Here is a 22,290-nt window from a genome sequence, read left to right on the forward strand (position 1 = left end):
AAACAAAACAACTGAGCCCGTATCAAATAGAAATTCAAACACGGCACTCTCCTTGAACTAAATATATCGGCCGAAAAGAAACGATGCCATTGTTGACAAATCTTTGTTGGTTATTTCTGATAATTCTAGATAAAATTCGGCGGAGTTCTGGAGTGTATTTAGTCAATCTGAAATTTATTTTTAACTGTCGCAAAATTGTTTCCTTGGAGACCCTGCCTCCACGAGTTTCCTTATGACTTTTTACAGGAGTAGAACAAAGAATATGATCAATAACAAGCTCATCGTATTCACATCGTCCAATCATTTCTAGAATCGACCAGGGATGAGGTGATGACAAATGTAGAATTAACTAATGATCATTACCACCGAAACTCAAAAAGAAAAAAAATCCCCCCCATTATTTTTTTGCACCCAACTTTCCTCACTTAGCGCAAGAATTAAATGTATGACTTTTTTAAATACGTAAGAAAGGGATAATACAATAAACACTATTTAAAACAATGGATTGATCCTCTTCGATTTTTTTTTTTAAAGACAACCCAATTTCTAACCCACTAACAAACTTTTTTAACCATGAATGACAACAGAATTGTATACATAGACTATGCTTCCTGCAAAAGCGTGGCCGACTACGGTCCAACAGGCTACAAAGGCTACGCTCCAACCGGCCCCCATGATGACCTGAGAACTGACAGATGTCGCTTTAGTCACCATTTCGAAATGCAAGGCTTGGAACCTGTCGGTGATTATCATGGCTTGGGTTTAAAGGTCAGAGAAGGTGCTGTTCCTGGTAGTATTGAAGGCAGTGATATGCATTGTGGTGAAAGATGTAATGTGGATCTGCATGGTAGGAGTTTATCACAATGTACTGATTCTAGTTTGGCTTATGAAATGAAATTAGACCAGCAAGGGGTGAATACACAAAGTAGTGGTAGTAGTAGTGGGAGAAAGAAGAGTATTGCTTATGCTCCATGTGGTAAAGGTGAAGCAATTTACGATTTCTGAGTTTTTTTTGTATGGGGTAACGAGGAGAGAGACGGTTATGTTTCAGCGGGCAATTAGCTAGGTAAATAGGGAAATGAGTAAAATGACAAATCTTATCGATGGACAACATGTAGATTGATACCCTGTAGAGTGAGTACGTAGCATTCTGATAGGATATTTCAGAGAATATCCGACGTACAGCGAGTAAGTTCCCTGTGAATAAGGAAGAGATGCCTTGCGGTGTATGACCAAAGAAATAACAGATTAGGAACGTTTCTAACTTAGTTCACCGAGGAAGATAGATTTAGAAACTCTAAATCAGACGTCTCTCCAGCTCACAGGAGACTCGAGACATTACACAAAACATTTATGTACTTGGTACAGCTCAACATTCTCTGTCACTCATATTCCGAAAATCGCACTAAAAATTCAATCCCTAACCTTTTTTTTCCTTTTCAAACCCCATAAAATGACTGTTTTAGGCACACTCTCACACTATCACCGCAATTAATAATCTTTTTAGCAACTTTCACTTTCTTCTGCAAAAATCTTTATTTAACTATAGCATTCTTGTGACTTGTATATACATATAAGTATATGTCTATAGATATATAAATCAGAAAGTTGTTAATACAAAAATTGTTATTTAACTTCCCATTCTAGAACAAGATCCATCAATTAACACCCCCATTTCCAACATGGTTGAAACCACCATCCAACAACCAGTAGAAGCTCCCGACTTACTAAATGAATCCAAAGAGCAAATGATTACAAGGTATAATAAACTACTTTTCAATGCCGCCATATCTGGAATGCTCAAAGGCTCATTATTTGCCCTTGCCACAGGGTATTACTTTTCCTATAAATTCAATCATCCCCCTTATACTCGATTTTTCAAACCTTCTCGAATGGTATTTTGGTTTGTTGGTTGGAATGTAATTGGGTTGACTTGGAGCACCGATGTAGCTAAAGTGAATATTACCAAGCAAGCTGCTTTGGAAAATGAAATTAAACGGAATTTACTTATGGAGAAGGAATTTGCCATGTTGCAAACGCCTATTGATAGATCTAAGTAAGTCTACACATAATGATTGAACGATTCTTTATAGGGGATAAAGAACGACAATCACAATCGTTCATTGTTTATAATTCCCGAGATCAAATATATTCATCAGAGTATACGACTTTACAATTCCAATAAAAATCAAAAATTCTATAACCATTTATGTATTATATTAAATAAATAAAAAACCCATTCAGCATGAACGTCATACAACAACAATATATTCAGCTTTTACTTCTTGATAGCGTCGAAATTATACATCTTCTTATTGTTCTTCCCATCGGCAATGTAAGGATGTTTTTGATTATATTCAAAGCATTCTAAAATGCACAGTTTGACATTATCCACACTAGCTTGTGACAATTGGAAATGACAAGCAATTCTTCCACCCATCAACTTAACATTATACTTTTCTTTGGCTAATTTGATCAATAATCTATCATCCATTCTATTAGCTTTAAGATCAATAAATACAAAATTAGTATCAACTGGTGCTTCTAATTTAATTCCATTATATTTACAGAAATCCCCAATTTGTTTAGCAAATTCATGAGATTTTTTAAGTTTGGCAAAATTATGTTCAATTGCATGTATGGCCATACTGGTCATTATACCAGCCTGCCTTATCCCACCACCATTTTGTTTCTTGAAATGATTAGCCTTCCTAATGAAAGCTGGTTCTCCAACTAATATGGAACCCATAGGAGCTCCCAATGATTTCGATAAACATAAGGAGACAGAATCAAAATATGAACAATATTCTTTTATACTAACACCAGTTGCAACACTTGCATTCCATAATCTAGCCCCATCTAAATGTAATTTTATATCATTTTCTTTACAAAATTTACTAATTTTCGCAATCTCTTCTATTGGCATAACAATCCCATGTAAAGTATTTTCCAAACTTATAACCTTTGTAGGAGCAGCATGAATATCTCCATCATCCCAAGTTATATTATTTACAACATCTTCAAAAGTCAAATAGTCCCCATTTGAAGGTATAACAGGATGAATCATGGCTTGTGATAATGCAGCCAACCCACCTGCTTCATGTAAAAAGACATGGGCACGATAGTCACATAAGATACTATAAGGTGGTTGGTAAAGATTGGCACGAAGACCAATTTGGTTGGATAAGGTACCACTTACACAGAATAATGCTGCTGGTTTCCCCGTGAGTTCACACATTTTCGATTCTAGTTGTAAGGTGATGTCATCTTCTTGATAGACAGAGTCACCAAAGGTAGCTTCACTGAACCCTTCTTGAATCATGGCTTGGGTGGGGACTGTGAATGTATCACTTCTGAATTCATTGTGGGTAGCTGGGAATGATTCTTCTTGATCTTGAGTCATATTTGTTGGGGTTTTCTAATTCTTTTCTATAAATTTGAAAGTAAAAGGAGGAAATAGATTAAATTAGAAAGATAAAATTTAGAAGAAGAAATGAAAAAGATTTTATAATCTAAAACTGCCGAAACAACTGAGCCTTCCCAAAAGAGGAGGTTTAAAATCTCTCGGGGTTTAAATCCTTATACAGTGATCAGAAGAGAAACCCCATCGTAAAAACTGATAGGGCAAAATTTCTAAAGAAAGGCGTGCCTCATTGCCGCAACAAACCGTTAATGTAACAAAAAAAAACTATGGCAACAATAATCCGGTTTCTAAAAATTGCCGCAAATAAAAAGAAATTCCGACGATTTTTTCCGTAAACAAAATAAAAAATAGTGCGTTGCATGACGCAGTGCCTCGCAGATTATTTCTCCTTGTGGCAAATGGTTGACAGATCTCGTTTGATGCCATAGCTCTCATCTAATTCCTCCTCACCGTTGCAACGTCGGCGCTTAACTCCATGGACCCCAGGATATTTTATCGTTTGTGACTCTGATTGCAGAAGGTCAATCCTTATCTATCTAATCATTTTAGTGAGAGGTATACCTTAGAACGTAGTAACATTCAAATAAGGTTTAAATCGAACGATTTTAGCACAAATTGAGAGAAGACACAAAATTGCATGCGAGATGTTTCTACATCTAAAAAAAGAATTAGTCATCAACTTCTCCATAGTCAAGTTGTCAGGTATATCCTATAAATACATTTTATACATATTTACGTATAAAGTCAAAAAATACAATGTCATTCAACCTATTTCTTACTCCGTTTCTCTCCTTCTCAATCGACTTCTTTTTTTTTTGGCAATCCCCTCCTCGAAGCTTCGCGGCTCCCCCACTCTCTTCCTCCCAACGTTTTTTTTGTTGGAACGGGAACACCAAACCGCAATATTATTTCCTTCTATAACCGAAAATTTTACAGGCGGACTTTCTTCAATACAACTTATGCTTATTCTCATCCTCTTTGTTAGACAAGACAGGACCAAAGAAACTACTATTAGCACCACCAGTATTTGTTCCACCCAATTGAATAGGAGAACTACCAAATGGTTGGAACTCAGTAGGTGGTGGTGGTGCACCAGTAGTAGTATTTGTAGGAGCACCAGGTGTAACATTAACAATCGGAATATTTGTATTTGGAGTATTCAATAAATCATTTCTCCAAAGTTGTGACCCACTAGAAACAGTTCTATTATGACCAGTACCTCCTGCACTTCCACCAACTCCATCATCTATCCAGATTTTAGATGATGTTGAAGGAGTCATTAAGAAACTACTTTGGGGATTATTTGCACTACCTAGTAAATCAGTATATCCACCAGCAGCAGGATTCGTAACAGTTGCGGCCCCTGCCCCTGGTGTGGACTTCCACATTTCTCCACTGAGTGCAGTATGCGTCAATTTTGGAGAATTATATTGATACAACAATGAATTATAATCTCCGTAAGATAATAAATTCTGGGTGTTTGTGGTGTTATGATTAGGAATTGGCGATGTAATACTAGTAGTGTAAATCTGATCATCATAAGGAAATCCTTGTAATGTAGCCGGATTACCATATGGATTGGATTCAAAAGTTGGATTACTGGATCCACTAAATAAATTCGCATCAATACTGGCATTACCTAAATCAAGCGCATGTGCTTGTGCATTAATTTGATCTAAACTGATGTACTGCTGTTGTGGTTGTTGATACTGAGTAGGCATATAATCCGTTGTTAAAACAGTTGGTTGAGGAGCCGATTGTGGGACAACAATTTGTGGATTTTGAAACAATGGAGATGATTGCTGTGGTTGCTGCTGAGCTGCAAGCGGAGGTTGCAACGCATTCATATCATTTTCATTTCCATAAACCTGATTATAATGATTATAATAATAGTTCTTATGAGTAGTCTCGTCAAATGAGGAAACACTTGGACTAAAATTTCTCCTATATTTAGGTGGTTTTGGCAACGCATTACTATATCCACCAAAATCAATTGACGCCATATAGTCATTCATCTTTGCTGGTTGATAATTTGGATCCCTGTTATGTTTGATCATTTCTAATGCGTGATGAACTGTTACATAATTTTGGATTTCATTCTTGAATGCTTCGCGCCATTTTGTTTCAAATTCTTGATAATTGTTGATTTCATTCATAATCTCATCTTGCCAATTTGGCATAATCTGAAATATTTTAACCAATGCTTCGAAAGCTGGCTTGGTTATAGATCCATCCTTGTTAAAAATAGATACGGGTGTGCCAGTAGAAGGAGGTGTATTTGACGTTCCTGAAGAACTTGGAGGGGCTGGCCCAGGACTTGGCGAAGATGTATCGCTGATTGGTGGAGATGCTGCACTTGTTTGATTAAATACTTCAATCAATGGCTTGACTTGATTTAATAACGAAATCAAGTCTTTTCTTTCTGCATATAGATTACGTAAATTTTCTTCTACCGACTCATAGTCGACCTTGGTCTTTTCAATTGATTGTTTGACTTTAGTAATTTTTTCATTTATCTTGGAAACTTCTTGAGATTCATTATTCAATGCTTGGGCATTTCTTTCTTGTAATTTCTTAATCTTTGCTTCATTCTCTTTGATTTTAGTATTGTATAAATTAATTGAATTTTTTAATAAGTTTAACTGACTAATTAACTTGGATTTCCGGAAAACTAACACATCCTTTGATCTTTCCAATGACTTAACATCATTATCTTTCTTGACTTTATTATCCGTCTCTTCTTCAAATTCACTTTTATAAAAATTTAATTCTTGTTGTAAATTTTCTTGATCTTTTACCAGATTATTTTGAAATTGCTTATACTCCAAATTAACTCTAATCAAATCGTTTTGAAACTTCATCAAATAGTCATTTAATAAATCTGCCAGATCGATACTCTTGATTTGATCAATAGTGATACTTTCTAATCCATCTTCATCACCTCCAGCGGCACCACTTCCACTTGAAGCACTTATATCCAAAGCCTTTTCTTCAACGACATCTTCCAACTTCCCATCATCTATAAATCCAACTCCATCAACCATTTCGACATAGACACTCTTAGATTGTGACCTGAAACTAGTTATTGAATTAATAGCAATCACAAATATCTCATAGATTCCCTTCTCCAAATTATTCAATTTACAAGACGTGCAAGTTAAAGTAGCCACTTCTGTACCATTAACTACCACGACATAATACAAGTTCTCATCATTCTTAACTTCAATATCCCAATGTATCACGACTGAATTTGAACTAATTGAATCGATACATATATTTGGTGTATGAGGGATCTCTATATTAAGGTCCTCAATGAGTCTCTCTACTGGCGTACAGAGGATCAAATAGAACCGATAGAATAGCCATACCAAAGATGGAACTAATGTTATTAGGATCTCTATCATGTGGCAAATAGAGAGTAACGGTATATATCGGTAATTACAATGAAATAGGAGAACTTGAAAAAAATTGATGAGAGAAAAAGTTTAAAATGAGCCATAAAGTAAAAAGCGAGAGCAACAAAAAAAAATAATTCCCGGGAATCAGAAATAGTCACGTGACGACATTATCTATTTAAATTATTGTTTTCTATAGTCTATGGAAGCAATGAAGTTGATTCATCGTCAGGTTCTTGGGGTTCAGGATTCCTTTGTTCATATATATAGTATCCACATACAACTAGCAATATCATATTAAAATTTCCCAATACAAAAAATGGTCCGAGGATCCAATAATCACTTAATGATCCTCCCAACAATGTCAAGATCATGATTCCAATCCCTCCACTGAAACTATATAATCCACTTAGGGACCCCATAATTTCATGAACATTAGATATTCCACTTAAGATACTCATACTACTAATGATTAATCCAATTTGTGACAATCCAATTATACTAACTGAGATAAAACAAGTGATTGTTTTTGGATTGTAGGAGTGATAATTATCATTCAACAAACTGAGGGTAAAATTTCCAATTACTCCGACTATCGATGCAATTAATAATGTAGTATACTTACCAACCCTTGAAGAGTCAATAAGCATACCCCAAATAGGAGCGGAAACAAGCGCAACTGTTTGAGCGACACCTGTCAAGATAGCCGAAAATACATATCCGTCATGACATGTCAATTTCCCATCCCAGGTGGTATCGGAATCACATTGACCAATATTGTAATACCATTCATATACCATTAATGGTATAAAAATTGAAGTTGCAACCGTGGTTGATCTGGCAACAAATGCCCCTAAATAGGCTAATTGCGCCAGTTTATTTGATTTCGAGAATTTCAACCCGCGCTTTAATAAATGGCAATATCCTTCTGGTTTGATTTCGGATCTGGAATTGGTGGATTGATAAAGTGAATTTATCAAGAATATGAAAGAAAGGATCGAAAACAACATTACAATGATATACGAGTATTTCAAGCCATCTTCCAAATCCAATTTAGGGAAAAGGTCAGTGAGTTTGACTGGAAGGGGGACAAATGTAGATACTGCAAATATAGCACCAAGACCGGTACTTATACCCATTAGGGCCGCGAATCTTCCATTTCTCTTTTGCTGCGTTGTTTCTTCTTCTTGTGATTCATCAATAATGGAACCAGGAATGAATTTCCTAAATGTAAAATCGGAGAAGCTTAACTCATTCAATAGCACAGTAACCATACTCATACAACCAGTTACTCCAATTGCAAAAATACATCTAAATATAAATAAATCAGGTACTAAGTTCCTACTCAATACGCCATATCCAAATAATGCCAATGCAATAATTAAGAAACTTGAACTTTGTATAATTCGACTACCATTCATTCCTCGACTGTTTAATTTATCGTTTAAAGTTCCTAACAAGGGAGATGATATCATTGATGTTAATTCATCTGCAAACCCCAATAGTCCTATTAAACTTCCTATTTTACTATCATGACCTGGCTTGATACCTATTACTTCAGTAATGAAAAAGGGTTGAGTGGATGATAGAAATACAATGATTGAGATACAAGCAAAACCAGCATAATTGAATGCAGCATAATTCAATATGGAATAATTTGTAAACCTCGGTAGTGTCATGTGATCAATAGAGTCTTTGATATTGTTTTTTGTATATATAACTGGTTAAGTTGATATTGTTATACCAAAGATGTCGAACATAAAATTGTGGAGAGATTGCCAATTTGATTTCGTGTCGGGGTTGTTGTCTTTTTTTCCTTGGCCGTACAATTCAAATGCGATACTGGAAATTGGTTGCAAAAAAAAAAAAGACGAGCGGTGTTATGACTGGTTAAATTCTTTAATTGACAGGAGTCTATTTATTACTTAAAAATCTTCTATACGCTTCTCTATAGTTCTATCTATCTACCTATCTATATAGTGTAATCTTCCTTACATAATTTTTCTCTAACAGTTTTCCCATATTTATAAAAAACGAATGGAATTGAGACCATAGCCAATGAAACAAATGCTAATAACCAACTAGCCCATTGCAATCCCAATCCTTGATACATTTGAGTAATAAACAAAGGGAATGCAGCACCACCAGCAGATCTTAAGAATACTTTGGTTGCTAATGCAGAAGCAGCATATTTTGCATAGGTATCAATAATATAATTATTCAATGAATAATAAATCAACACCATTCCATATCCAAATGCAATACCTGATGAGGCTGGACCAACCCAAATGATATGCTTGTAAGAAGTAGCCCCAAGAATAAATAATGCAATACATGGGAAGGGGGAACCAATCATTGCTCCCCATAATCTATCTTCTGGGTGTGGTTTTCTTCTTTTACATAATTTCGTGTATTCTTTTTCCAAGATTGGAGTTGTAGTTAAAGCCAATCCTGCACCAATAAGAATGGGGATGAACATAAGACCTATCTTATCATCTTGATATCCATATAAGGTGTTGAAAATATAAGGATATGCAAAGAAAAAGGCATATAATAAAGCATAGATCAAAGCAACGAATGCACAGATTAATACCAACACTGGTTCAGTAACCACGAATTTCAAAGGTCTAATTAAACAATCATTTACCAATTCTTTAAATGATAATGGAGTAGCTTCTTGTTCAGTCATGATTTTATCATTCCCAGTTTCTTTCCTCAATTTTGCAGCTCTTCTTTTAAGTATAACTGGAGCATAAGTTTCTGGCATCATTGAAATAATTATCCACATAACACCACAGAATGCCATATTTACCCAAATCATAATATCAAATCTTCCAGTACCAACACTGATAAACCCATTCACAACACCACCTAAGACTGGACCAGAATATGGAGCAAAGGAGAAAAATGCAATAGCCAAGGATCTAGTTTCATTATGAATATCAACAAGACTAGCCCCGACATTAGTCAAGGCAGATGAGGAAAATACCCCACATAAAAACCTACAAGCCAATAATGCACCAATATTAGGAGCTAATGCACAAGGAATATTGAAAATGACATATAATCCAAATGAAATGAAATATACTGGTCTTCTACCAATTTGTTCTGAAAGTGGAGCCCAAATCAAAGGACCAATACTAAATCCCAAAACCATTAAAGAAACACTCAAGGTAGAAACTTCAGTAGAGACCCCAAATTTTTCATTTATAGTAAATAACCCCCCAGCTAAACATGATGAACCATATGCTGCACAAATAACAAAAATCATTAGTAGGACAGTATATGACCATTTAATCCACATGGGCCAATTATGAGGGTTTTCAGGATCATTGATCGTAAAGGTGACAAAATCAACTTCTTGGATTTTTTCTTCCTCTTCTATAATTGTCTTGATACGACCAATGGTTTCTAAAGTCTTGACGGGGACTAAACCAGTTTCGGTTTCTAATGTATATTCTTCAGGAAAGATGGGGTCTTCAACTGGTGGATGATTGATTTCGGGAATGGGTATTGATGAGGTTAACCCTAATGCTAATAATGACTTTCTTGTTTCTGTTCTTGTGGGTTTGATTGATAATCCAGTTGTTCTATATGAATCCACAGTATAGATGGATTCGGATTCATCTGGTTCTAGTGGAAGTGGAGCTTCATGCTTTGGGCTATCTGAATTTGAATCTGTATCTGAATGCGACATCTTTTTTATTATTGAATTTCTAATTGAATATATGAATGCTAGAATTGAGAACCAAGAGATGAGGAATTCGACCTATATTTATGTTCTTTGCGATGACTCTAATTATAAACGTTTCGGGTATCTGTCAATGAATTATTTTTTAAGGTGCGGGAAACTAAATAATGTTCTGGCTAAAAAATAAATTCAATTATTTATAATCCGGAACCTTAACCGTTTTGCCGTCAATTTACTTAACGATTAGTTTTTTCTCATATTGTTCGCCTTAGTTTAAATATCTGAATTGATGACCCCTCATGTGACTAATCCCATTTAACCGTTCACAATTGTCTATGTCCTCGGAAGCAAATATTGTTTAATTGAACTAAGACCAAACGCAGATTGAAGATAATGAAAATATCTGAATTGATGACCCCTCATGTGACTAATCCCATTTAACCGTCCACAATTGTCTATGTCCTCGGAAGCAAGTATTGTTTAATTGAGCTAAGACCAAATGCAGATTGAAGATAATGAAGATTCCTGAACCAGGTTCGGACACACATTATCGAAATGCGTTCTGTATCTCAGAAACAACCAGGGACAGAGCACTTGTTCTAACGGTTCTGGTAATTCTCAACCAACCATATTTATCGAAAGAAATGAATTCACTGTATAGCAAGACCTTGCAAGGCGATGCATCATGTCAACAAAGCTTTCCGCGGAAAAACCAAAAAAATATCAATATGCAAGAGAAGAACACAAAAAAGAAAAGCGTAAAAAATTTCCGAAAAGCCTACAAATTGAATTCGATCCCGAACAAAACAATTTCATTATAAATTAATTACGTGAATGAGTGAAGTAAATACTGTAAATATGTAATTATATCTAAAAGCAATTGGTTGTAATTAATCAGCATTTATTTATTATTTATTATTTATTATTTACGTGTGTTTAAAAGAAGGTCTATTATTATTATATTATAAGTCATGAACAGCGTTAATATGGTAGCGATCAACTTCTGCAGCAGCAGCCTTTGGTCCCTTCTTTGATGAATGATGGGTATGCTTAACCATTTCTGTAATTCTCGATAAATCGGCATTGGTGAGAGATTCCATAAATGAACCAATTTCGATGTTTTCGTGATTACCTGCTAATCCTTCATATGGTTTCTTGGAATGTAATTTGGCATTAATGGCTGGGGAATTGGTGTAGGCGTAGATATTGACATCAACTGCGGAATGACCATGGGTAGTCCAACCGATTTGAGCCCTGATTGATAAGATATCATTCAAGACATAGAGTAATTGACCTTGGTTGTTGGCATTGCTTAAGATCAATTCAACTTCTTCTTTAGTATAATCCTTAATTCCCATCTTGGATTCTAAAATTTCCTTGGTGATGAATTCAGTAAATTTCTTAGTATCATCCTTATCTTTATATTCTACGATCTTGCTAGCCAAGAAATCACCGGAGTTGTGACTGTTAAATAACACTTCTGGGTACCACAAGTAGTCTGGGTAATCCTTACTGACTTGTCTTGCAGTGACTAACCCACCAGTTTCATGATCACTGGTAGAGATTGCAATAGTGTCAACTTCAGACTCGTCAATGAACTTAATGACTTCGGCAAATGCAGCATCATAAGCCAAAACTTCTCTGACTTGAGCTGCTGGGTCATTATGGTGACCAGCATGGTCGATTCTTGAACCTTCAATTAACAAGAAGAAACCTTGTTCCGAGTCTTCAGTAGCTTTGGATAAAGCGGTTAAGGCGACTTTAACTTGTTCAGCCAATGATGGATATTCCTTTGGATCACGATCAATATCATATGGGATATCAGTATCAGCTAATAAACCTAACAATGGGAAAGAAACATTATGACCGCCAGCTAATTGATCGAAACTTGCTCTATCACCAACATAATTCCAAGTTCCATTTTCGGTAACTTCTTCAATCAAGTTTCTATCGTCAGAACGACAACCACCTTTAATTGAAGAAGGGTAGAAATGACATCTACCACCACCTAAAATCAAATCAACCATTCTACCTAAAGGATATTCCCCAATTTGTTGCTGAGCAATCAAATCTTCCTGAGATCTAAAGTCAACATGGGAACTGAATGCAGCTGGGGTAGCATCAGTAATTCTTGTAGTAACAACTAACCCGGTATAATATCCTTGTAATTTCAAAGCTTCCAAGATTGTACCACATGGGGTTTGATCTGGGGAAACACCAATGGCACCATTGTAAGACTTTAAGGCACATGAGAAAGCAGTTGCACCAGCAGCTGAGTCAGTAACCAAAGAACTTGAGGATCTGGTACGAGAAGATCCAATCAAGAATTTATCAAGGGTTAAGATATCATTAATTGGTAATTCGTCTCTAAATTGTCTAAAAGATCTAGCAGCTGACATAGAAGCAGGGCCCATACCATCAGTAACCATCATGATGATGTTCTTCTTCTTCAAACGATCAACCTTTGGGACTTCTTCATTGTAGTTGTTGTTAGTTGTTGTTAATGGGAATAAATAAAGATAGGCAATGAATGATAAGGTTATGACATTAAGTAAATAAGATAAGGTTTTTTTCTTATTTGATTGTTTCTTAGTGTTGTTGTAACACGATAAGCTGTCACCTCCTAAGAGAGGTTGATCTTCTTTGGACATCATCTTTCTGAAAGTTGGGGCTGTTATCGATAAAGAAGAAGAAGGAGAAAGAAAGAGACAAAAAAAAGAGAAGATCTTCTTTTATTGCCGTTGACAGATATCAATGTATAAATAGCAAGTGAGATAAAATAAAAAGAAATTAAAGCTTACATATTTTTTTTACTAGTTAGCAACTGTAATCAGTAAAAGTTTAGAATTTTTTCTTAGCCACGTGCGGAAGTGCCCCGCTATCGTTATATACAGTACATACATACAAAAACGGTTATAAAATGCTATAAATGTAACGTTACATGGTTTTAGAAGTTTTCAATATTAATACAATCATGATTATTAATCTCATCTTTAATTAATTTACCCATTGATAAGTCCATAATTGATAAACCAACAATCTTTTGTACTGTAAGGTTACTTCTACTATCGGTGATAACTACCTTGCTACCATCTTCCTTATATAATTCATAGATTTCAACTAATTGTTGTGGAGTATATTCTGCTTGAATCAATTCACCGGCTTCATGTAAGGTGTGTTCTTTAGAATCTACAATTATGGAAACTCCTTGCTTACGTAAATCCTTACATAATTCAAGATCCAATTCTATCATGTGTGGTTTATACGAACCAATTAATGAAATAAACTTTGGATATCTAGCATCTTGATTCAAATATGATTGTTTGATAACTGGACTAGTAGCTGGCGTACATCCAAATATAATACTACTATTTTGAACATGTTCAATGAATCCCAGTGATTCATCTTGATACAGATAACTATTAAACTTCACTTTTGGGAATTCCTTTCCTAACTTCTCAGCTAAAATTTCAGCATTCTTTAAAGTTCTATTCAAAATATTAACTTGAGAAATTTGTCCCTCATACAAAATCAAGGATAATTTAACATGCCAATATCCTTGTAATCCAACTCCAAATACGGTCAATTCAGGTAAGATTTCGGTACTACCTGGTTTAATCACCTTAGTCAACCCCAAAGTACTAGCCAAAGCGGTTCTAAATGCCGTCAAAGTATTTGCGTTGCATACTGCTTCCAATTGACCAGTTATTTCATCCATGATTAAAACACATCCTTGGAATCCTAACCCCTTGGCATTATTACCTGGACCTCCACTGATAACCTTAATCCCAACTTCTTGAGGGGCGATACATGGCATATAAATATGTGTAGAATCAGACTCTGGGTTGTTTGAAGGTTGGGCAATTCTTGGTGGGACTATATGATCAGGATCTTTGGCATAGGATGTTAAACCTGACAATAAAGCAGGTTGGAATTTTTCAAGAATTGATTGCTTGGTGAGATTCTTACTTAAGAATTCAATAACTGCGGTATCTGTAATCACTTTCATCTTCTTTGTGTAGTTGAGACTAGTTTGTTACTTTAAGGATTTTTCAGATCCGGAGAAATTTCGCGGGGCATTTTATACTCGAGATTTTTTTCACCTCGCTTGTTGTTACCCACTAAAAATTAGCGGGAAACATAAGATCGCGCCGTCATCGGAGCACAAGGCACTGGCGACGTAAGATATTTACTCAGGTAGAACTGTGCCACCTCGTAGGCTCAGTGTATCTACTACAAATAAAACCGAATTGAAAATCATACTCATTATATCATTATAAAAAAATCTGCTAAATAACTAATTATGTTCTATTTAACAATACCTTTAAACCATCCAAAAGCTTCTTCTGTTCTTGTTCCTGTTGGGTATACATATCCTTAATATATCGGACTCTATGAACGGTTAATTGCCCCAATAGATCCTTTAAATCATCATGACCAGCGTCGTCAACTAATAAATTCCCCAAAAATATTTCTAAATCGCTAATTAAGGCATAGTATACTTTACGTGATTCCTCGGTTTCGGGTAATTGCTCCAATGAAGATATCTTATATTTCACTGAGATTCGTTTTAGGGCCGTGAGAATTTTCGAATTGTTATGTTTATCTATTTGATCAAGGATCTTTTCTTGAATGAATGGATCAGCCACGATTTTTAAGAATATTGTTTGAATTTCATTCAATGAATCTTTGTGCGTCTGCAATATATCTTTAGCAATCTGGCCATTGTTGCGATGGGATACTTCCCAGATATAAAAACTTGATTTAAGATTATTAAGGGATTTGATATAATGTGATGCATCATATTGTTTTAAATATTCAATCACATATCTCCATACAATACGTTCATGAAATGCAGATAGTTCTCCCCTTTGGATCAATGGAAGGTAAGTATCTTGAAAGTAATTTTTTAGATTCTTAATCACATTTAAAGGAAGACGTAAATCATGAAATTTCTTTAATAGAATAATCCGAAGTTGAATCATTTCCAGATCCAGCAAATTCAAATGGATATTTTTTTCAAGATGTTCCAAATCTATTGGGGATTTCTTAATATGCACAAAGTTTCTATTAAGTATAATATTACTCAAAGTAGTAAGAGTTAACTTCTGATTATGATAAAAACTCTCCATAATTTCAAGTAAAAACCTCTCATTACTCAATTCTTTAATATAAACATTCAAATCATTGGGATCCATTGCATATAATTGACTATAATCTGGTCTACTCTTACTATGTAATCTAGAATATTCAATCCCCGTCAACAAATTATTAATATATTGTTCACTAAGCTTCACCAGATCCTTCAGTGCTAATGCCTTACTAAATTCGTCATTATTATTATTTATTGCAAATTGTTCATTCGCAGGACCTTTGGTTAAATTGTCATATAAGCTCGGCTTATATGCTCCTGGTTTATGTGGTGGTTGTTTCAGATCACTTAACAAGTTTAGTGCGTCTGCCAATAACAAACTCTCAGGAACTTTGGTGTCCGGCTTCTTGCTGTTCCAAATAAATCTAACGATATATCGCAGTGTCGGTGGGGTCACTATCAGTTTAGACGACCTTGGTATCATTATATTGCGTGTATTCTATTCTGTTTATCTATTGACTGTTATTGGCTACAAGCAAATTCCCAGAGGGTGAAGACAAAATTTACATTAAGGAAGAAAAACCGAAGAGCGGTTATGTGCAGGAAACAAGCACGTGATTGTTTTTGCTGGGATAGAATCTAAAGTTGAAGAATGTTGCTCCTACGGCCCGTGGCTCAATTGTGGACATATTCTACAAGTGGATTCAACGATGGAATGAGGCAAATTAGGATAATCTAAATAGGGGAGGGTTAACCAGCATCTATTAATGCCACCATTCCATGTGATAGTCCAAATCCTGGTGCCTTGCGGAAATCCCAGAACAATGAAAGAGCTGTGGCTTTACAAATAGAAATGTCTTGGTATGGTTGGGATGTGGAAGTATAAACGGATTGGCCGAAGAATTACTAACCATTTAGAGAAAATCTTGTAGCCGTTGCCTTGTTTCATTAGAGAGAGATCAGCAAAAAGACTAAAATTTTTCGCAACCAAAATCCCCTCATCTTAAATTGACAGCAATTTGTAATTACAGATCATCTTCCTTACTTACATACACACTCTCTCGTCATTTGTAATAGTAACATGGTTATCATAATAAACAATGAATATTTTCTCTCGGCCGATTCGCTTTTTCTGTAAATCTTGGAACATGGGGGGAAATAGCAAACTAACCAATTAGACTTCGGAATGATTTTTTTCTTGAGCCGTTCCGTGGCTTCAAAGATTGTTATCTCATCAATTTTTTTATAAATTCATTGTTGATTGTCTTCCCATCGCCTTCCTTCCCCCTGAATATTTATTCCAGAAGTTAGCAGTTGAGTATTTCTTTATAGCAGAGAGATCTACTTTCACTACAGGTCTGCTCGATATATTATCTTTCCATATATAGCTTGCTGTCCCTTCCTAATTTGCTTTGATACTTCACTCCCTTTTCCGGATTTAAGACATGAGTAAATCCGAATCTCCATTAGAAATAGATCCTCTCCTAGAGGGTCCATCCAGGTCAAGACCAATGTTAATAAGCCCATCAACCGACTTAGAAACATCAGTTGAGGCAGTGTATGAAGCTTTAATCGACGACGATATTGATAATAACAACCATGATCATGACGAAGAATTGAATGAAGATGTACTTTGGTTGCGAGAACAAAGAGATAAAAACAAAACGTTACATTGGCTTAGGAGACCAAGTGTTTTAATGATCGCTTCTATAATCTTTTTGTTGGCTTTTGGTTCTTTTAGTGGTGAATCTACTAGACAGATTATTACCTTGAAATTGGCATGTAATTATCTAGGCAAAGATAGTTGTAATCGAGAAGCCGCACAAGTATTAATGTCGAATTTACAATTAGGATATTCCATTTCGATTTCGATGATTACATTAGTTGCCCTGGGGAAAGTTGGTCCCTTGTCTGATCTATATGGGAGAAAAGTGTTTATCGTGATAATTGTGGTATTTTTCTTTATTGGGAGAGCTGCTAAATTTGCACTCATGTATAATTATGATTCATTGAAGTTTGTTCCAATGATTCTTACTGAAATTATTACAAATTTTGGAGGCGGAACTATTTGCATATTGGCTTTAGCTAATTGTTACATATCCGATGTGACTGAACCACATGAACGTATATATTCATTAGGTATAAGTATGGCATCGGTGTTCTTGGGTGTAAGTATTGGTCCATTAGTTGGGAACCTTATAGTATCATTGAATTCAAGTGCAGCACCTAAAGATATTCAAATGGCGGTTGATATTCCTCGGTCAGATTTTGCTCCACTCAAGTTTGAATTGTTTATTTTTACAATCGTAGTATTTTTAACTGTGTTTGTATTACCAGAATCTAGGTCAGAAAAAGCTAGAAAGAAATCAAGATCAATGTCGGTTTCACTGAGTACTGAACTAAATCTCCAACAGGAATTGGAACAACCAAATTGGTTCATCAAGTTCACTCGAATGATTAACTTTTTGAAACCTTTAAAATTATTAACTTTACCATCGGAAATAGTACTTCCTCAAAACAAGCATCGTATCAACAAAGATAGGACAGCACTTATCATATTAGTACTCATTGATTGTATGTTAGCTTCCCTTGCTATGTCATTTGGTGAGATTGGTATTCTTTATGGGATGTATAACTTCAATTGGAACCAGCAGGATATTGGTCATTTCTTAGCAATTGGATGTGCCAGTCGGGCTACCGTATTAATTGTATTGTCACCTATCATAAACCACAAGATTTTCCAAAAAGGATTCGGATTCAAAGTGTTTAAGAAACAATTTGATATGATTGATTTCTCAATGATATTGACCGGATTGGTATTTGAAAGTACCGGGTTTATAGGGTACTCAATGTCTAAAAGCAGTGTACATTTCTTTGTATTCTGTGTGGTTTGTGGGTTCGGAACATTGATTAGTCCAGCTATTAATTCATCAATTGTGAAGTTTTATCCAGAATCAAAAACTGGGGAATTGTTTGGTGCATTGGCATTGATAAAGAATCTTTTCGGTTTGGTTATGCCAGTGCTCTTTTTGACTATGTATAAGTATAGTTTGTCTAGATGGCACAGGGCCAACCTTGTTTTTATAATTGCTGGAGGGTTAATGATGTTATGTGGATTTGCTTTGCTTATTGCGAAGAGAATCATGAACCTTGATAGAAAATCACTCCCCACTGTTTTGAAAAGAAGTAACTCAGAATCATCTATGGTGTCAGGATTATCATCAGAGGAAGATGCAATTAGCCTCGCCAATCAGAATGAAGAATTGTTCTCATCCAAGAATCCAATCTCGGAGTTACATAGAAAGAGCAGCTTTGTATATAAAGAAAGGGCTGGGCCCATTATAAGTAATTAAATATTAACCTACTCGTAATATACATAACCTTTTGTAAGCATATGAACGATGGATCTCTATCCCATTAATCTTAATGCCAATTCAACACTGGCAAACGTACCCGCACTACAAGGAACAGCTCTCAACAAGCAAGGAACAATACCTCTCCAGAATCCCATAAGACCGTGCGTCTTATAAATAAAACTAGTTGCTCTAAAAGCACTACCATTAAATTTACTCTCTTTTCCAAATCCATCACTTTGAACATTCGATTTTATAACATCCAAAGGATATGAGGCAAGCCAGAGAGCATTTCCTGCAATAGCCCCACTTGCCAATAATTCAGGTGTACTCACCTTATCTCTAGATTTATAATGCTGTAAATCGATAATTTGTTGAATCAAGAATTCGTAAGTCGCAAACCAAACCCCATATGCCTGGATTTCACGTATTAAGGTAATCCCAAACCCTCTATATAACCCTTTCAGAACCCCATGCTCTGAATACATCTTCTTAACTGTTTCCGTCAAGGAAAGTTTCTTCTCAGAAGCCTGACTCAAAATACGTAATTGTTCAATCGGGGAAGTAACTGGAGAATTCACTATCCCCGCCATCGCACCCGCAATATATGTCTGAGGCCATAAATTCATACTAGGTTGTCCGGTATATTGTAAGATTTGTCTCTTGGTCTCATGAAATCCATAGAATTGTAACGAAACACAAACCCCAACCCCGAATAATGGAGGTAATGTTCCTTTATAAAATGCAAATATCCCTTCGTTTTTAATGACACTCTTTATGATCGATAAGGAGGATGTTCCTGATGTGGTTTGTAATCTGATCTTAACGAGATCGGCAGGTTGTCCGATTAAGACTTGGGTTGCACCACCGATAAACCCGGCTGCTATATCTTTGACTTTCCTGGTAATGGAATTGTCAACTTTTACGACTTGTCTTTTGTCATTGCCGGTAGCTTCTATGGTTTCTGGCATCGTGGGGTTGTTGAATCAGACGGGATCGAAGGTTGGTTGGAGAATATGTTGTAGATCTGTTCAATGTGTTTATCAGAGTAAATTCGTAATAATTTTGGTGGAGATTTGAAAAATTGCATAAGATCACGTGCAATACAAAAAAAATTCCGAATTTTTTATTGAATTGCTGCAAAACTAATTTGGCTGTTTGTATGAAGACAACATACAACTTCCTTAGATCGCTACGACGTCTTCATCCCGAAATTGAATTAACGGGGGAATATTTGACGAGATGGGTACGATCCTTTGACAAATTCTACAAAATCAATCATCGTTTAAGCTGAATTTAGTATAGTACGATGTTTCCAATAAATTTTTATCAAGAGAATATTTGCTGCTGTTTTTATTTTTTCTGTATATTGTATATGTAACTAGAGAGTAATAAATAGTCCATAATGTAAAAAAAAAAAAAAGAGAAGTTTCCTACGGGTTTGAATTACTGTATATTTATAATGACATTCAGCGTTAGATAAGTTTTATATAATACTCGTAATAGCTCTTACTGGAGAATACTAAATAAACTGTACAAACTACATGCTACCCCCTTTCATCCATTCAATAATCCTCCAATAGATAGTGCATGACTTCTATCACCCTTCTTATCACCTCCACTCTTCACAGAACCTTCACTATCATCAGGCGTACTTTTTGTCGATGATAGTCCACTATGTGGTGTCTCTCTCTTATAACTCGATGTAAAATCAATAGCAACCGGTGGAGTCGATTTCTTTGCGTTTCCACAATGGCTACAACAAATAGGTCTTAGCTGTGAGGGGCGTACATTTGCTGATTCCAGGCGTATAGCTGGCAACTTTATTTCTGGAAGTGGATATGCCTGTGCTTGTGCTTGTGCTTGTGGTTGAGCGTAGTATGGATATTGTGGTTGTTGATGATGCTGTATATAAGGTTGTGGTTGTTGTAAAGGCTGCTGTAGGACATAGCCATATGGAGCTTGAGGCATCGGAGGAGGTGGGCCCGGAACTGGACCTGGTCCATTGGGTAATCTTCCTCCGCCATTATATGGTGGGTAGTATGATTGTGCTGTTGGGACATCTGGGGTGTTGATTTGATAAGAAGCTGGTCCTGGTTGAGCGGATTGGAAATGAATTGGTGGTAGTCTATTCAATGCCAATGCAGGTGAAGGAGTTGGCACAGGAGAGCCTCGTGATCCTGTGTGTGAAGAAGGTGGTATTTGCAGTGGAGATGAAACTGATAATGAAGAAGATGCAGACAATTTTTGCCCCGAAAGGTTTGATAATGACTTTGGAGGTGTTATTGGAGACACACTTCCCTGCAGTGCTGCACTGCCTGTTCCATCAAACTCATTAGTATCTGAACCGTCCCCTTTATTATCGGAACCACTTGGATGGGCATTTCTCTTTCTTCTTTTAATGGTGTTTCTTTTCATTCTAATAGGACGATGTGATCCATGCAATCGATAAAACAATCCACAAGCATTACATATAGTATTTCCTGCGTCATCTCTTCTCCAGAGTGGTGTAATTGTTGTACCACAATTAAAACATGCAATAGCAAGAGAATCTTCAGTTGTTTCTTCTTCTTTTGGCCGTTTAACGGTTTCGGCATTTGGAGATTTCTCAATAACTCTTTTCGTAGCTACAACTCTATTATTAAATGCAGGACATCCTTTACAAGCGGCAGAACCACCTGTTCCATTACATCTACCGTCTCCTTTACAAGAACCTTCTTGTTCTTTGTGCACTACAATAGTGTTTGGTGGTCGTTTTAAATTGACTGGTCTATGGGTTTTGTTGGATCTTAAGTATAATCCACATGCATTACAAATTAAGGTACCATCTGGAGCTCTTCTCCATAATGGAGTTTTGGTTGTTCCACAGTTGGAACATTGCTGTCCATCAGCGGGAGGTGAACTTGCAACTGGACTCATATGGTTGGGTTCTGGAGATTTTTGTGATGCTATTGGTGTATGAATTTTCGCCTTAGGCGACGTGGACTCCGTGTTGGATATTCGTTTGCTGCTGGTTGTCTCGGTTTCTGATTTTGTCGATAGTGGTGTTGCCATTATGTGCATAAATGTAATCTAAACGTATTTTGAATCTATCGTTAAATATGTTGCATAAAAGCAATAATAAATAAATATGGAGACAGTCTAGTGTAGTATAATCTCCTTCTATATGGGGGAAGTTTATGAATGTTGAAACTTGTTGAACTCGAAAAGCTTGTTTTCTAGTTACGGTCTTATTAAAATAAGTAAGATTGCTAGGTCCAATATTCTTTTAACCAAGAATGGCTTTTCAAAAGTCTAATTCGAATAAAAAAATTTCAAATAATACCGATATATAA

At 35.8% G+C, this 22,290-nt stretch overlaps 12 protein-coding genes across 12 annotated transcripts; 3 read left to right on the top strand and 9 right to left on the bottom strand. All coding sequences in view use genetic code 12, as the record gives it.

Annotated features, from left to right (window-relative positions):
* Positions 1-573: 573 nt before the first annotated feature.
* Positions 574-1,005, top strand: J8A68_004464 (uncharacterized protein; the record flags this gene model as incomplete). The annotated part of the gene is made up of 1 exon (XM_049408425.1): positions 574-1,005. One exon carries the CDS (start codon positions 574-576, stop codon positions 1,003-1,005), a length of 432 nt encoding a protein of 143 aa, XP_049262197.1.
* A 677-nt stretch (positions 1,006-1,682) lies between these two features.
* Positions 1,683-2,060, top strand: J8A68_004465 (uncharacterized protein; the record flags this gene model as incomplete). The annotated part of the gene is made up of 1 exon (XM_049408427.1): positions 1,683-2,060. The coding sequence occupies one exon, from the start codon at positions 1,683-1,685 to the stop codon at positions 2,058-2,060; it is 378 nt and encodes a 125-aa protein (XP_049262198.1).
* A 218-nt stretch (positions 2,061-2,278) lies between these two features.
* Positions 2,279-3,403, bottom strand: GLY1 (Gly1p; the record flags this gene model as incomplete). The annotated part of the gene is made up of 1 exon (XM_049408428.1): positions 2,279-3,403. One exon carries the CDS (start codon positions 3,401-3,403, stop codon positions 2,279-2,281), a length of 1,125 nt encoding a protein of 374 aa, XP_049262199.1.
* Positions 3,404-4,371: 968 nt separating this feature from the next.
* On the bottom strand, positions 4,372-6,828 carry J8A68_004467 (uncharacterized protein; the record flags this gene model as incomplete). The annotated part of the gene is made up of 1 exon (XM_049408429.1): positions 4,372-6,828. The coding sequence occupies one exon, from the start codon at positions 6,826-6,828 to the stop codon at positions 4,372-4,374; it is 2,457 nt and encodes an 818-aa protein (XP_049262200.1).
* A 191-nt stretch (positions 6,829-7,019) lies between these two features.
* On the bottom strand, positions 7,020-8,498 carry J8A68_004468 (uncharacterized protein; the record flags this gene model as incomplete). The annotated part of the gene is made up of 1 exon (XM_049408430.1): positions 7,020-8,498. One exon carries the CDS (start codon positions 8,496-8,498, stop codon positions 7,020-7,022), a length of 1,479 nt encoding a protein of 492 aa, XP_049262201.1.
* Positions 8,499-8,791: 293 nt separating this feature from the next.
* TPO3 (spermine transporter) lies at positions 8,792-10,516 on the bottom strand (the record flags this gene model as incomplete). Its single annotated transcript, XM_049408431.1, has 1 exon — positions 8,792-10,516. The coding sequence occupies one exon, from the start codon at positions 10,514-10,516 to the stop codon at positions 8,792-8,794; it is 1,725 nt and encodes a 574-aa protein (XP_049262202.1).
* A 956-nt stretch (positions 10,517-11,472) lies between these two features.
* J8A68_004470 (alkaline phosphatase) lies at positions 11,473-13,164 on the bottom strand (the record flags this gene model as incomplete). The annotated part of the gene is made up of 1 exon (XM_049408432.1): positions 11,473-13,164. The coding sequence occupies one exon, from the start codon at positions 13,162-13,164 to the stop codon at positions 11,473-11,475; it is 1,692 nt and encodes a 563-aa protein (XP_049262203.1).
* Positions 13,165-13,457: 293 nt separating this feature from the next.
* J8A68_004471 (uncharacterized protein) lies at positions 13,458-14,519 on the bottom strand (the record flags this gene model as incomplete). Its single annotated transcript, XM_049408433.1, has 1 exon — positions 13,458-14,519. One exon carries the CDS (start codon positions 14,517-14,519, stop codon positions 13,458-13,460), a length of 1,062 nt encoding a protein of 353 aa, XP_049262204.1.
* Positions 14,520-14,811: 292 nt separating this feature from the next.
* Positions 14,812-16,086, bottom strand: J8A68_004472 (uncharacterized protein; the record flags this gene model as incomplete). Its single annotated transcript, XM_049408434.1, has 1 exon — positions 14,812-16,086. The coding sequence occupies one exon, from the start codon at positions 16,084-16,086 to the stop codon at positions 14,812-14,814; it is 1,275 nt and encodes a 424-aa protein (XP_049262205.1).
* Positions 16,087-17,047: 961 nt separating this feature from the next.
* Positions 17,048-18,955, top strand: J8A68_004473 (uncharacterized protein; the record flags this gene model as incomplete). Its single annotated transcript, XM_049408435.1, has 1 exon — positions 17,048-18,955. One exon carries the CDS (start codon positions 17,048-17,050, stop codon positions 18,953-18,955), a length of 1,908 nt encoding a protein of 635 aa, XP_049262206.1.
* A 56-nt stretch (positions 18,956-19,011) lies between these two features.
* Positions 19,012-19,926, bottom strand: YMC2 (Ymc2p; the record flags this gene model as incomplete). The annotated part of the gene is made up of 1 exon (XM_049408436.1): positions 19,012-19,926. One exon carries the CDS (start codon positions 19,924-19,926, stop codon positions 19,012-19,014), a length of 915 nt encoding a protein of 304 aa, XP_049262207.1.
* A 586-nt stretch (positions 19,927-20,512) lies between these two features.
* SFU1 (Sfu1p) lies at positions 20,513-22,009 on the bottom strand (the record flags this gene model as incomplete). The annotated part of the gene is made up of 1 exon (XM_049408438.1): positions 20,513-22,009. One exon carries the CDS (start codon positions 22,007-22,009, stop codon positions 20,513-20,515), a length of 1,497 nt encoding a protein of 498 aa, XP_049262208.1.
* Positions 22,010-22,290: the final 281 nt, after the last annotated feature.

Source organism: Hemisphaericaspora subhashii (assembly GCF_019202705.1).
Source record: "Hemisphaericaspora subhashii strain CBS 10753 chromosome Unknown scaffold28, whole genome shotgun sequence".
NCBI lineage: Eukaryota > Fungi > Ascomycota > Pichiomycetes > Serinales > Debaryomycetaceae > Hemisphaericaspora > Hemisphaericaspora subhashii.